Source organism: Botryllus schlosseri, chromosome 12 (genome assembly GCF_051294905.1).
Source record: "Botryllus schlosseri isolate E-star chromosome 12, Bs_hap1, whole genome shotgun sequence".
Classification (NCBI taxonomy): domain Eukaryota; kingdom Metazoa; phylum Chordata; class Ascidiacea; order Stolidobranchia; family Styelidae; genus Botryllus; species Botryllus schlosseri.
Genome location: NC_137247.1, coordinates 2,946,115 through 2,961,620, shown reverse-complemented (window position 1 = coordinate 2,961,620; position 15,506 = coordinate 2,946,115). Strand labels below are relative to the sequence as shown.

Here is a 15,506-nt window from a genome sequence, read left to right as displayed (position 1 = left end):
AATAAAAACTCATTTTCATTTTCAACATCGGCCAGGTTAATTAGAAATAAGACTGCCAAAAATGCATCGCATTGCGCTGCCGGGCATTGTATCGGGATCAATTCAACGAACGGCAAATGCCGAATTCCGGGCAGGTTTTTGAGATTGTACCTCACTTGCAATTCCTATAATGAACACATCATCGGAAAGGTCTTGCAAAGTACTTCAATAATAACTCATTTTCATTTTCAACATCGGCCAGGTTAATTAGAAATAAGACTGCCAAAAAATGCATTGCATTGCGCTGCCGGGCATTGTATCGGGATCAATTCAACGAACGGCAATTGCCGAATTTCAGGCGGGTTTTTGAGATTGTACCTCACTTGCAATTCCTATAATGAACACATCATCGGAAAGGGCTTGCAAAGTACTTCAATAAAAACCCATTTTCATTTTCAACATCGGCCAGGTTAATTAGAAATAAGACTGCCAAAAATGCATCGTATTGCGCTGCCGGGCATTGTATCGGGATCAATTCAATGAACGGCAAATGCCAAATTTCAGGCGGGTTTTTGAGATTGTACCTCACTTGCAATTCCTGTAATGAACACATCATCGGAAAGGGCTTGCAAAGTACTTCAATAAAAACCCATTTTCATTTTCAACATCGGCCAGGTTAATTAGAAATAACAGTGCCAAAAATCCATCGATTCAATGAACGGCAAATGCCAAATTTCAGGCGGGTTTTTGAGATTGTACCTCACTTGCAATTCCTATAATGAACACATCATCGGAAAGGTCTTGCAAAGTACTTCAATAATAACTCATTTTCATTTTCAACATCGGCCAGGTTAATTAGAAATAACAGTGCCAAAAATCCATCGATTCAATGAACGGCAAATGCCAAATTTCAGGCGGGTTTTTGAGATTGTACCTCACTTGCAATTCCTATAATGAACACATCATCGGAAAGGTCTTGCAAAGTACTTCAATAATAACTCATTTTCATTTTCAACATCGGCCAGGTTAATTAGAAATAAGACTGCCAAAAAATGCATTGCATTGCGCTGCCGGGCATTGTATCGGGATCAATTCAACGAACGGCAAATGCCGAATTTCAGGCGGGTTTTTGAGATTGTACCTCACTTGCAATTCCTATAATGAACACATCATCGGAAAGGGCTTGCAAAGTACTTCAATAAAAACCCATTTTCATTTTCAACATCGGCCAGGTTAATTAGACGGATACGGACATCTGTGACATGATTATCAGTGGAAGACAGCCTCATTCAGTTGCGGCCACTATTGTTGATAAAAATCAGCAAATTCGCAAGGAAATTCTCTTTCCAGTTCTTATTCGTCAGGAATCCAATCATTTTGCTCTGCTACATTATCAAGAAATGCGTAAAAAGATCACATTTTACGACTCTTCCGGTGACCATGAGACGGACCAACAAAAACAAATTTTATCTTCGATTACGAAATACCTTTCTGATATTTCTGGTGCAAATATGAACAACGTAAGGGAGGAATTTTGTGACAAGTTCATTCAAAATGACTCGTCATCATGCGGCGTTTGCGTATGTATGTCAGCGTGGAATATTTGTTTTCAACAGCATCACCAAACGTATTCACAAAATGAATTTCGCGGGAAAATAATTTGGGACTTGCTTCAACAATGCATAACGTCATCTGACATTGTAAAGAATGCGGAGGTTGAAAGTGGCATAATCACACAAATTCCAGGACTCACAAACTTGGGAAATACATGCTGGTTTAATTCCGTTGCACAGGCATACTCTCATGTTATACGTATGGTGTCGGGGCCAATGGACGACAGTATGAAAATTCATCCAGAAATAACAAATATACTCGTTCCATTGACAAATTTGAAGACGGTTGCACGTGACGTGTTATTGAATGCTGTTCGAACTGTATGCGACACAACTAATTTGGAATTTGGTAGTCAGCACGATTGCTGTGACTTCTTTTGGATTTCGCCTTTGCCAAAAGTATTGAAAGAGCTCGGATTGAAGCATGAATTGAACTATGAAAAGATTACTCAATGCGAAACATGCACTGCCAATCAAACAGAAACGTACCATCAAAAAATGTTCGACGTTGATTGCGAAGTAAAATCGATAGCTGACGCATTCGAAATTTTGAAACGACCATGTGAAAAATGTGGTTCCATGACGGATACCAATGTCAAATTCCACGAAACTCCAAAGATACTGACTGTGGGCCTTAACCGTTTGAGTGATGAAGCTCAAAAGTTGGAAAATGTCGTCATTCCCAGTAAAAATCTAAATATCTAAGAATCTGACCAAATCCGGGTTGGATATGCCCTCAAGGCGGTGATCGCACACAACGGAACGGCCCAAAACGGGCATTATACTACATATTTAATGAGCCCAAAGAGATCAGTGCAGATATGCGACGACGAACATGTGAGATTTGTCGATACCACTAAAGCATTCGATGTCATGTCCAGATCGGGCTACATTTTTCTTTGTGTTAAAAAATACCAAAACCGAACGCTCCCGCAATCGTCACCCCGAACCGAATATTTCATGAAACCATTGCCCTCAAATATTGCGAATATCAATATCAATGACGAAGTCAAGAAAATGGGCGATATAATATTCTAAAATGTTGTAAAAATTGCTAATCTGACGTTACAGGAGTCGTCGACTGATGATCTGTGTCAGTATCATGCCCTATTTCTTGAACGAAAATACAGCCAACTACGAAACATCATCTGGCCTCTAACAACGGATTCTGGAAGAGAAAATTGGCAGGACGAGCTTGAAGTGATATTAAATTATGTCCGAAGTAAGGCTTGCATCACGCTTGAAAGATGGACAAGAAGTTTGACCACAGGTGCCGAATACAAATTGAGCAAGCACTTTTCGCGACCTGTTCTGAACAATGATTTCGTGCATAAAAAAAGTGAGCTCGTAACGCAATTGGGGCCAACCTACAATTGCAGTCAATATTTCAAATTGGTTGTAACTCCTGTAGTTGCTGTGATGTATCTTTCGATTATCGAGAATAGAACACATGAGCAAGTTCTGACAAAAATGAATCGATTGACCGAACAATACAATCGCCAGTGCTGATATTGCAACATTGGTTCCTTTTCTATTGATATTGTGTAGGCCTAGTTATGCTGGCACTGTTATTTCTAATTAACCTGGCCGATGTTGAAAATGAAAATGGGTTTTTATTGAAGTACTTTGCAAGCCCTTTCCGATGATGTGTTCATTATAGGAATTGCAAGTGAGGTACAATCTCAAAAACCCGCCTGAAATTTGGCATTTGCCGTTCATTGAATTGATCCCGATACAATGCCCGGCAGCACAATACGATGCATTTTTGGCAGTCTTATTTCTAATTAACCTGGCCGATGTTGAAAATGAAAATAGGTTTTTATTGAAGTACTTTGCAAGCCCTTTCCGATGATGTGTTCATTATAGGAATTGCAAGTGAGGTACAATCTCAAAAACCCGCCTGAAATTCGGCATTTGCCGTTCGTTGAATTGATTCCGATACAATGCCCGGCAGCGCAATGCAATGCATTTTTTGGCAGTCTTATTTCTAATTAACCTGGCCGATGTTGAAAATGAAAATGAGTTATTATTGAAGTACTTTGCAAGACCTTTCCGATGATGTGTTCATTATAGGAATTGCAAGTGAGGTACAATCTCAAAAACCTGCCCGGAATTCGGCATTTGCCGTTCGTTGAATTGATCCCGATACAATGCCCGGTAGCGCAATGCGATGCATTTTTGGCAGTCTTATTTCTAATTAACCTGGCCGATGTTGAAAATGAAAATGAGTTTTTATTGAAGTACTTTGCAAGACCTTTACGATGATGTGTTCATTATAGTAATTGCAAGTGAGGTACAATCTCAAAAACCCGCCTGAAATTTGGCATTTGCCGTTCATTGAATTGATCCCGATACAATGCCCGGCAGCGCAATACGATGCATTTTTGGCAGTCTTATTTCTAATTAACCTGGCCGATGTTGAAAATGAAAATGGGTTTTTATTGAAGTACTTTGCAAGCCCTTTCCGATGATGTGTTTATTATAGGAATTGCAAGTGAGGTACAATCTCAAAAACCCGCCTGAAATTCGGCATTTGCCGTTCGTTGAATTGATTCCGATACAATGCCCGGCAGCGCAATGCAATGCATTTTTTGGCAGTCTTATTTCTAATTAACCTGGCCGATGTTGAAAATGAAAATGAGTTATTATTGAAGTACTTTGCAAGACCTTTCCGATGATGTGTTCATTATAGGAATTGCAAGTGAGGTACAATCTCAAAAACCTGCCCGGAATTCGGCATTTGCCGTTCGTTGAATTGATCCCGATACAATGCCCGGCAGCGCAATGCGATGCATTTTTGGCAGTCTTATTTCTAATTAACCTGGCCGATGTTGAAAATGAAAATGGGTTTTTATTGAAGTACTTTGCAAGCCCTTTCTGATGATGTGTTCATTATAGGAATTGCAAGTGAGGTACAATCTCAAAAACCCGCCTGAAATTTGGCATTTGCCGTTCATTGAATCGATGGATTTTTGGCACTGTTATTTCTAATTAACCTCATCATTGGTTTATTAGCAATTTTATCAGTTCAATACACCACAAAAAATGCGATACAATGAATAGACAGGAAGATGTCGAAGCGACTTGGATTTGTCAATGGAATCGGACACCCACCTTGGCCTAGGCGTAGTAAAGAGGAGGCATGCACACTGAATGAAAGTAAAGAATACAGTATAGAAAAAGAAAGCGACAAGAAATAGGGCGGCATGTCATGGGAAGCGAGATCGATAGGTCAGTCGTGGTCCGGTAATCTTGAGGATGGACTGTATTTATTTAGTAGTAATTGCTTGTATTTCGACTTGAATGTGGACATGCTCGTCGACTGTCGGATGGCCGGCGGGATACTGTTCCACACATCAGGTCCGGCATATTTGATGGAGCGATGATCTTTTCGGTCGATCATATGATATTTGGACGACGTGGACGCGCGTGTGTTGTACTTGTGCGCTTTTGATTCAGAGGTAAAGAAGTCATTGAAATATTCGGGGCAACGACCGCAGTGAAACTGATACATAAACTTGGCGATTTCTAGTTTCCGCATATCTTCTATGTTTAGGACGCCGAATCTCTTCAGCAGCGACTTATTGGATGGGCAGCCAGGCCCCTTTGGGGCCCTAGCTATGATTCGGAGCACTTTATGCTGTAGTTTCTGCAGTGGCTTGAGTGCAGTTTTACTGGCAGCCCCCCAACAGAGGATGCCATAATGTAACTTCGATTGGATTAAGGATTTAAAGAGTATCAGGAGAACCCATGCTGGCATGAAGCGCCCAAGGCTGTAGAACAGGCCGCACTTCGGTGATAACTGGCCGATGTTGAAAATGAAAATGGGTTTTTATTGAAGTACTTTGCAAGCCCTTTCCGATGATGTGTTCATTATAGGAATTGCAAGTGAGGTACAATCTGAAAAACCCGCCTGAAATTTGGCATTTGCCGTTCATTGAATTGATCCCGATACAATGCCCGGCAGCGCAATACGATGCATTTTTGGCAGTCTTATTTCTAATTAACCTGGCCGATGTTGAAAATGAAAATGGGTTTTTATTGAAGTACTTTGCAAGCCCTTTCCGATGATGTGTTCATTATCGGAATTGCAAGTGAGATACAATCTCAAAAACCCGCCTGAAATTCGGCATTTGCCGTTCGTTGAATTGATCCCGATACAATGCCCGGCAGCGCAATGCAATGCATTTTTTGGCAGTCTTATTTCTAATTAACCTGGCCGATGTTGAAAATGAAAATGGGTTTTTATTGAAGTACTTTGCAAGCCCTTTCCGATGATGTGTTCATTATAGGAATTGCAAGTGAGGTACAATCTCAAAAACCTGCCCGGAATTCGGCATTTGCCGTTCGTTGAATTGATCCCGATACAATGCCCGGCAGCGCAATGCGATGCATTTTTGGCAGTCTTATTTCTAATTAACCTGGCCGATGTTGAAAATGAAAATGAGTTTTTATTGAAATACTTTGTAAGACCTTTCCGATGATGTGTTCATTATAGGAATTGCAAGTGAGGTACAATCTCAAAAACCTGCCCGGAATTCGGCATTTGCCGTTCATTGAATTGATCCCGATACAATGCCCGGCAGCGCAATGCGATGCATTTTTGGCAGTCTTATTTCTAATTAACCTGGCCGATGTTGAAAACGAAAATGGGTTTTTATTGAAGTACTTTGCAAGCCCTTTCCAATGATGTGTTCATTATAGGAATCGCAAGTCAGGCACAATCTCAAAAACCTTCCCGGAATTCGGCATGTGCCGTTCGTTGAAACTGATGCCGACGCAATGGTCGACAGCGTAATGAAATGCTATATTGGTACTCGTAATCGTACTTAACCAGGACGAAGTTGAAAATGAAAATGGATTTTTAATAAAGCACTTTGCAAGCTCTTTCCGATGATGTGTCCATTGGCGGAATTGTATGTCAGGTACACTCTCAAATCCAGTCTGAAAATAGACATTTGCTGTACATCGGCAGTTCGGTACTCAAACAAGAGCGAAATATAGCGTAAAAGTTGCTAATCGTATTCAAAATTAAGCAGGACGAAAGACAATCCCTAAATACAGTATGCCCGAATGTGTATTTAGTGAAAATCGGAATATTTCGACACAGGATAGATCCGTTTCAATGGAGCAATCGGCGAATCGTCAAGTTGAGGGTTAATATTTCGTCATGTCAAAAATCGTGTTTCACATGATCACAAAGATTTCGCCGAAATTTCGCCAGGACGACTTGAGTGTCGCGCATGAATATCAACAAAAATAGAAATATTAGAGTTGACTTGTATCGAAGAAGAACTGAAGAAGCACATTATATTTGTTGTTTAAAATGACTCGGAAGTGTGCGTTATGCAAAACAGAGAGGCCTATTATCAAGAGACCAAAAACGGTGAGTCACTCAGATTATTGTGGTTTCTATTTTGTATAATTGTAGGCCTATATGTCCGCGTAGGCCTATATCGTCATTCGTCACTGTTGAATCAAACATTTTGAGGAAATTACCTTCCATGTTCTCATTTTATTTCGGCCAAATCTTGACCACGGTAAACTTTCAAGCACTGTAACAAACATTGATATGCCCAAGGTCAAGAAAGTTGGACAATTTTACAAAAACTTGATTTTCAATCAATCAATAGAAAATATGAATCTTAGAATTTGTAAAAATGGACATAGAGACTCGGCACTTGGTGACTTTAATTTTAAAAATCAAGAATCACATCTAAATGATCTAATCAACCTCCTTGTATCACAATTGTCAATTGACATTTACATTCGCAAATGGAATAATTTTATGATTGATACCATTAGGCATTAGTTAATACTTTTCTAATGTCGAGCCAGCGTTCTGAATTCACCAAAGTGCCTATTAACAAAGGATGTATGTGTGATCTGCAGTAGCCTTTAGTTGTTATGATTTGAACCAATAGCCTGGAATTGGTTCAATAAGATTCGGTCTTATGTTATATTAACAGGGTGATGCACTGTGTAAGAATTGCTTCTTTTGGGCTTTCGAGACCGAGATACATCACACGATTGTGACGGGGCAGCTTTACCAAAGAGGAGATAAAGTTGCGATCGGTGCATCTGGCGGAAAAGGTAACATGGTATTATTTTTATAGATTAGTGCATTGATTTTTTATGTCTTACAAAACTTTTGATATTCGATGTTGTAGGAAATTAATGTCCCCGCCCATTTCTATTGGTATTGCAATATTGTGAAAATTTTTACCCTGCGTGGTCAGAATACTTAGTAATTTTGGCTACTTGCACTATACTTACTGAAGTGACTATATACGGTTTTACATTCAAAGGTTAGAGGTACATAACTTCAATATACAATTGCATAGTATATTCATATTGAAATGAGCCCAAATATTGTCGGCTGACTTCCGTCACGGCTTGTCTTCAGAAGCTGGTAGAGAGAATTGAGACGAACACTGCATATCAACAATTAACTTCGTGTTTTGTTATACGATTGTCGATATCCGATGTTTTTTTCAATTCTCTACTGGTTGCTGCCAATTTCCCCTGACGAGTGTCAGCCGAAAATACGCGGGCTCATTTCAATATGAATATAATATTCAGTGTTACATTCCTTCAAATTTTACTGAGCTTGTAATTAAGTAGTACAGCATTACTTCTACTTGAGTAGCAACCCATGATTGCCACCGACTCCATACCTCTGTGTTTCCCTCTGTAGATTCCACGGTATTGGCTCACGTGATGAAAGTATTAAACGAGCGATATGACTATGGTCTGGAATTATATCTTCTGTCTATCGACGAAGGGATTACAGGTTACAGGGATGACTCTTTGGAGGTATGTGTTGCGTAGTCCTTGTTCTGAATTTGACGGCCTCCATGAAATACAGCAACTCTGAAATTTCAATTCACATTCTGATAACAAAAATGCTTCAATGCTAGACGGTGAAGAGGAACCAACAGCAATATGAGCTACCGTTAAAGATTCTCTCCTATGAGGAATTGTACGGGTGGACCATGGATGCCATTGTGAAGCAAATTGGTTTGAAGAACAACTGTAAGTAGGCTACTAAGTAGCTGAAGATCTTCACAGTTCTACTAGTGCAGTGGTTCCCAACCGGGGAGGAATTCCCCCCTTGGGGGGAATTTCGCAATTTTTAGGGAGGAATTCTGCTTTAGAATTGTAACGGATTTCACAAATTGTTCATGTCCGAACTGTCATGTAGTCAACCAGTTATATCCGAATGTATGCTCCTTATGGCTGTTTTTTGTTTGCTGATAGTATATTCAAATGCTATTTGAAATCTTTTTTTCACATACAAATCCCCCCTTTTTTAAACTAGTTCAGATGTGTTGCAGTTTGCAAGACAATTTTGTAGGCCAGCAATCAAATCCTAAGCGAGCAAATGTCGTGTCGGATCTATCACAACAAGGCCTCTAGTGAAAGAATTTATCTTATATTTTCAAGTCAACATTTTCAGACAGTGACAAAATATTCCAACGTCATCGATTCAAGTCAAACAGATCGCTAGCCTTACTTTATTTTTAGTGAACAGCTACCCGATCGAAAAAAAGACATGTTAAACTTGGTGCAATGTTACCGAAACGTAATGGGTGTCCTAAATTTCCATGAGCTCCAGCAGGGAATCTTATCACGTGTATGTTATGTATCAGGGCTGTAACCAAGTCACGAGGCTCCGAGTCACAAGTCAATCTCAATTTCATAGTTTTGACTCGAGTCAAATTGAGTCATTTTCAATTCACCATTGGGTCAAGTCCGAGTTCAAGTCAGCGATCAAAGGGTCGAGTCCGAGTCATGGTATTATGACTCGAGTCCGAGTTCAAGTCACACTCAAGTCAACACTGTTTGGTGATATTGAATGATTTGGATTTATGTTATACTAATATTCCTCACTTTTAGCAGTTTGACATTGTCAAGTATACCAGGATCAATAGACGAAATTCCATGAGGGTGGTCACTTTACTGTTCTTCGAAATTACAATTTAATGTCGGTCTATAGGCCGTTTTATAGTCTCGAGTCATATGGCTTGGTTCGAGTCATGCACAGTGACTCGAGTCCAAGTCGAGTCAATACCCAGATTGTCTCAAGTCGAGTCGAGTCGTTTCCATATTTTGAGAAAATGACTCGGGTCAAGTCGAATCATCAGGAAATGGTGACTCGAGTCTGGTCAACCCTGCTATATATGAAAGTACCAATATTATTGGCCAAATGCATACGCAAACTTGAGAAAAAAAATTGCGATACCAGTAAATTTATGGATAGTGATTTTTCGCAGTAGTTATATTAGTGATTGGTGCATGGTAAGCCGAAAACACAAATGGAAGTGTGGGGGTCTGTTGAGTCAAGCCTTCCAGAATTTGTTTGATTGGGACCAAGACCATTGTTTTTGGAGGTCCACAAAAGTGTTATTACAGCACTGCTAGAAACAAACGAGGTAAAAATGACCTTTTTTAATCATCGGGCAGATTTATTCTAAGGGGGGAATTTCGGCTTAAATTTCGGCCAAGGGAGGCACGAGATGAAAAAGGTTGGGAACCACTGTACTAGTGTAACTGTGAGTAGGGCCTTGAAATCTCAGCATCGTTTGTCAGTTTATGTAAGGATATTACGCCTGTGGGTTTAGTTACGTCTAGGTTCATCAGTATTTTCATAATATGAGTGTTTGAAACGGGGTAATTAATCACGATTTTCCTGTTGATGGGCATTGCCGTCATAATTGCACAAATCGACAACATAGTTTGTTGATGGTCAACTAACTACTGTTTTTTTTTTTTCGAGTAATTCTAGTTTTAGTATCGGGATTTAAAAAATTGAGTAGTTCCTGACAAGTTCTTGTTGTGGATTTTGAAAAGGGACCTGGTTTTAATTTTAGTCAGGGATTTTGAAAAGGAGTAGTTCAAGCGTAGTGTCCTATATGGTGTCGACACAGGCAAATCTCACGCCTCAGTGAAATTGTATCGCGTCACAATTTCCATTTGGCTACAGGCAATTTGACGGTCATTTTTGACCGGCTTTCCGAGCATTAAATTTGGTAAAACGGGTATCAATCGAAAGCTGACTCTGCACTGATTACGAAAATATATATATTTTATTCCGCTCGTGGCCCTGGAACACCCACAATCATCCTCGAATTTTTCATTGTTATGGAGATTGGCATCGGGACGCAACAATGCTGTCTGGCTGTTTTTCTCTTGAGCTACTCTCTCGTTTCTCCAGACAGCATTGTTGCGTCCTGAGCTACTCTCTCATTTCGCCAGACAGCATTGTTGCGTCCCAATGCCAATCTCCATAACAATGAAAAATTCGAGGATGATTGTGGGAGTTCCAGGGCCACGAGCGGAATAAAATTTATATTTTCGTAATCAGTGCAGAGTCAGCTTTCGATTGATACCCGTTTTACCAAATTTAATGCTCGGAAAGCCGGTCAAAAATGACCGTCAAATTGCCTGTAGCCAAATGGAAATTGTGACGTGATACAATTTCACTGAGGCGTGAGATTTGCCTGTGTCGACACCATATAGGACACTATGGTTCAAGTCTGGTTGCGCATTTTGGAATCCCAATACTTAGTACAAGTCTGATTACAGTGACATACTTTTTCAAGGCAATCAAAGTATGATTATGATATTGAGCAATTGATTTGGCAATCGCAGACTGTTTGCATCCAATGTCTCTTTTAATTTTTCAGGCACCTTTTGCGGTGTGTTTCGGCGCCAAGCACTCGACAGGGGCGCAATGATTCTGGGTGTCAATAAAGTAGCAACTGGTCATAACGCAGATGATATTGCTGAAACCGTTATTATGAACAGTGAGTTGAGTGATTTTTTCTATCAACATAATGGCCTATATCTGGTTGGATGTCACTAGTTAATCGTTGACGGTGATTTTGGTTCTACTACTTGTAAGGGGTTCTTACAGGGATGTAACCAAGTCGCAAGGTTCCGAGTCACAAGTCAATCTTATTTTTATAGTTTTGACTCGAGTCAAGTTGAATCATTTTCACTTCACCGAGTCCGAGAACAACAGGTCGAGTCTGGGTCATAGTGTAAAAACTAGAGTCCTAGTCATAGAGTTCACTTTTTTTACTCACTTCTGTTAAAATCTTGGATGATATCAAAGTCGCATTATCACTAACTTAATATGTTTATTCAAACAGATAAAACAGAGCTTCTGGGACTAATTTCCGAGTATCGGCCCTGACATGCGAAACTCAAATCGAGTCGTTTAGAATGGCTCGAGTACAAGTCGAGTCGATACCCAAATTGACTCAAGTCGAGTCAAGATAAAATCGCGACTCAAGTCGAGTCATTACAACCCTGGGTTTTTCAAAGTGCATTTTCTTTTGACACGCCAAAAAGTAGATATTTTTAAGCATGAAATATATTTTATCATCTTTTTTTAGTAATGCGTGGGGATATTGCCAGACTTCGAAGGTGCACCTCTATCAAAACTGTAAGTAATTATTTACTTTTCTCTGATACGCACGGCAAATTACTTCGACAAAAAACATTTATGGTGATGGTAGGCCTGCAGGATTTTAGCATTCACACACAGCAAAAACGTTGTTGCAAGAAGCTTAACCAAATTGAACCAAATCCAGGCGGACGATCCCAGCGGAATTCCTCGTGTTAAACCGTTCAAGTACACTTACGAAAAGGAGATTGTCGCGTACGCGTACTTCAAGAAGCTGGATTACTTCTCGACGGAATGCATCTATTCCCCGAATGCGTATCGGGGTCACGCGAGAACGTATCTGAAAGATCTGGAGGCTATCAGACCACGTGCGATTATAGGTGAGTTGGTCGGCAAAGTGACATAGTTAGTCATAGCGCTTCTGGTTTTTTCAGGTCTTTTGAGCCTACCTTGATACAAGGTCAAGCTACTTTGAAATTCAGCCCAGTTTAGAGTTACATTCTATAGACTTTTGTCAGTATTGTTTGTAGGTGATATGGTGATAAATACAATGCAATATTTCCCAGTGTCAGAATTTCTAAAACTGTCGCTGGAATGACTAGTGATCATTAGGGCAAGTTTTTGCAACTTTTTTCTACAGCTTCCTAAATACTCGAAAGTTTATTTCGGGAGTGGAACTCGGAAGTTGACCTGTATTTTTAGTCGACCGACCAGAATGTAGTTTTTTAATGCAACTTTTGTGAAAAATAAATGCAACTTTCCACGGGTTTAACTGCAACAAAAACTTGCCCGGTAGTGATCATCACAGGTAGTTTTTTACAGAGAAAATGGAGTCGGTGTTGGGGTCAATTCTCTGCAGTAGAGTAGCGAATTATATAGAATCAACGCAAATTTTAAGACTATTCAAGGTTGATAAATGATCAAGTCCCACAAATTTGCACAATGACTCAATTTGAGTCCTCTCAAATTTTTGGGTTTCGAGTCAATTTCAGATCATTAATAGTTTCATTTTGATTTGATGTGCGGTTGCAGATGTGTAATAGTTTCATTTTGATTTGATGTGCGGATGCATATTTGTGAATTATGCTAAAACTGGACTGCCTCATTAATTACTCAAGCCAAGTCATTCACTGAACAAAGTGTCGTCGAAGATCTATTGATCTCGCTTTTTTCGCTAGATGTGATCCACTCGGGAGAGTCGTTGTCAGTACGAGACGGAGTGAAACTTCCTAAACAAATGAAATGCGAAAGATGCGGGTACATATCGTCCAATGCCCTTTGTAAAGCGTGCGTGCTGCTGGAGGGTTTGAATAAAGGTCTTCCGAAACTTGGCATTGGCAAAACGAGTAAAGTCAAGAAAAAGGTTTGTTGTTGATTGCTAGTTACCGCGACATCGATATCACGTAGAATATATCTTTGAAAGACTCTAGGAGGTACAGTACTTCAATGTACGATTGAATAATATATCAATATTGAAATATACCCGAATAATTTTGGCTGATACTCGTCTGGGTAATCGTCAGCAACTGGTGGAGAATTGAAAGGAAGATTGCATATTGACAATCACATCACCGGTATAAATTATTGCCAGTAGGAGTTTGTGTATAATCTAAAAATTGTACAATGATCCAACCAATCCGTTTGCCAAGAATATTTGAATTTTTTTTTATCTGTGACGTCAGTTTGATGATAAGACTGTTGGTTACCAGTGAATTCGGCACTTGCCTGTTAATATGTATGTATTAATGTAGCCTATTTGAGCTCGGTTAGGGTATAGGGTGACGGTAGTTTATGGTTTGGATTAGAGGCCGCCAAGTGCAAACTATTGATATACAAAGTTATTTTGAAATCACAACTAGTTGCTGACGATCACCCCTTACGATTGGGAGCCGAAAATATTCGAGTTTATTTCAATAGACTATATTACATGGTCCTAGTTATTCCATTGAATTCATCCTTGCTAACTTGTATTGTGTTTCCCGTTTGCAAATGCTTAAAGCCAAAATGTTGTCTTCGTATCTGCAATTTTAAGAATCGAAACTTGCAAATTATGTATTTCACAGCTTGCTGAAAACGCGAAACTACAATCGTGTGGTGAACGGTCCGTGGAAAAGACGGACTGTGTGAGCGCGTGCGGGGAGCAAGTTGGGTGCTGCAACGCGGAGCCCGGCGTGAATTTTTAGCGCTTTTGAGCTACGATGAGCTTGTTCTCGGGAAAGCAGTGGCTTTGATGGTCTGCTGGCTGGTCGCAGTGTGTTCATGTTGATCGACCTTGATCATCTGTCTTGCGGCGGTGTTTCTGCCGAGGCTGGGGGGGAGGGATGTTAGCACTGTGACGTTTTGTACCGATTGGCAGGGTTGTGTAGAGACTTTTGTGTACTGACTTAACTTGTACTCGAGTCATTGCGCATCACTCGAAAAAGTTGTACTACTGGAGAGACATTCTATATGTCTCAATTCAAGTCTCGTCTGTCGGTAATCGATACTGGAAAAATAGGCCCAGGAACTGTCTTTTATCCGTTTAATTAAACATGTAAAGTGAGAAAAAAGAGTAGATTTGGAACACCCAAGAGTTCAAAAGGCAAGTTGAAATCGATAATAAACAGTGACTAGGGCTCAGTGGTGAAACGAAAATGACTTGTTCTAACTATAAAGATTTACTTGTGACTTGGTTAGAACCATGCTGATTGGAAGCTTTGCTGATGTTCAGCAATACTAGATGGTATGACGTGGGCAGAATTCGAAGTAGCAAATAGTTATTAGTTATCCTTAATCAAGCGGCCTAGGCAAACATATCGACAATTTCGCAGTGTAGAGCTAGTTTTGCTACCTTCGTCGACACAACTGTTATCTCCCGTGTGGTTGTGGATATTTTATGTTTGTTGATGTTATACTTGCGTAATCTGACTCCAAAACGTAACTTTTACCATTCGTTGCGTATATTTTCCTTCGACCGACCGACGCCCACGCCAGAGGACAGCTCGTTGGCTGACGTACCACGAAGCCTGTCTAGCACACGCGTACTCGAAGATCACACGAACAACTCTTTTTGTTCTGTCTCCACTTGTAAATTAATTGAATCAACGCACGAAGTATTTCCGATCATGAATTGAATGTTTATACGCTGTATTACACGCGTATATATATATTATAGCCACGAGACGTAACATTTATTTCGTCTTACCTCACGACACACAGACTACTAGGTATCACAAATTAGGTAATGCTTCATGAGACTCCTCATTGATCGCATAAAATAACGTTAACAATTTATTCCGTTATAGATATGACTTTCGTAATCACTGAATTTCCTGTCGTAATAGCTTCTGCGATCTGGTGGTGAAATTGTGTGCTCATTGGTAGCGATCAGCAAATTTTGGAATTTATTAAATTTCAGGATTTGACGGAAAATCGCTCTGACATTTGCTTGCTAGACAGTTGGAGATAAGGATGTTGGACTTCATGTCTCAACGTTTTGTCTCGTGGCAAACTCCGAAAGG

General features: G+C 40.0%; 1 protein-coding gene across 1 annotated transcript; it reads left to right on the top strand.

Annotated features, from left to right (window-relative positions):
• Positions 1-6,834: 6,834 nt before the first annotated feature.
• Positions 6,835-14,555, top strand: LOC145452239 (cytoplasmic tRNA 2-thiolation protein 1-like). Its single transcript, XM_080330459.1, has 9 exons — positions 6,835-6,978; positions 7,562-7,685; positions 8,290-8,408; positions 8,513-8,627; positions 11,282-11,401; positions 11,996-12,045; positions 12,194-12,386; positions 13,185-13,369; positions 14,070-14,555. The coding sequence occupies exons 1-9, from the start codon at positions 6,919-6,921 to the stop codon at positions 14,187-14,189; spliced, it is 1,086 nt and encodes a 361-aa protein (XP_080186585.1). The 5' UTR covers positions 6,835-6,918; the 3' UTR covers positions 14,190-14,555.
• Positions 14,556-15,506: the final 951 nt, after the last annotated feature.

Coding starts and splice junctions, on each gene's coding strand:
- LOC145452239 (XM_080330459.1), top strand. CDS start 6,919: ATGACTCGGAAGTGTGCGTTATGCAAAACAGAGAGGCCTATTATCAAG. Junction 8,628..11,281: donor AATTGGTTTGAAGAACAACT/GTAAGTAGGCTA, acceptor TTAATTTTTCAG/GCACCTTTTGCGGTGTGTTT. Junction 11,402..11,995: donor TGAAACCGTTATTATGAACA/GTGAGTTGAGTG, acceptor ATCTTTTTTTAG/TAATGCGTGGGGATATTGCC.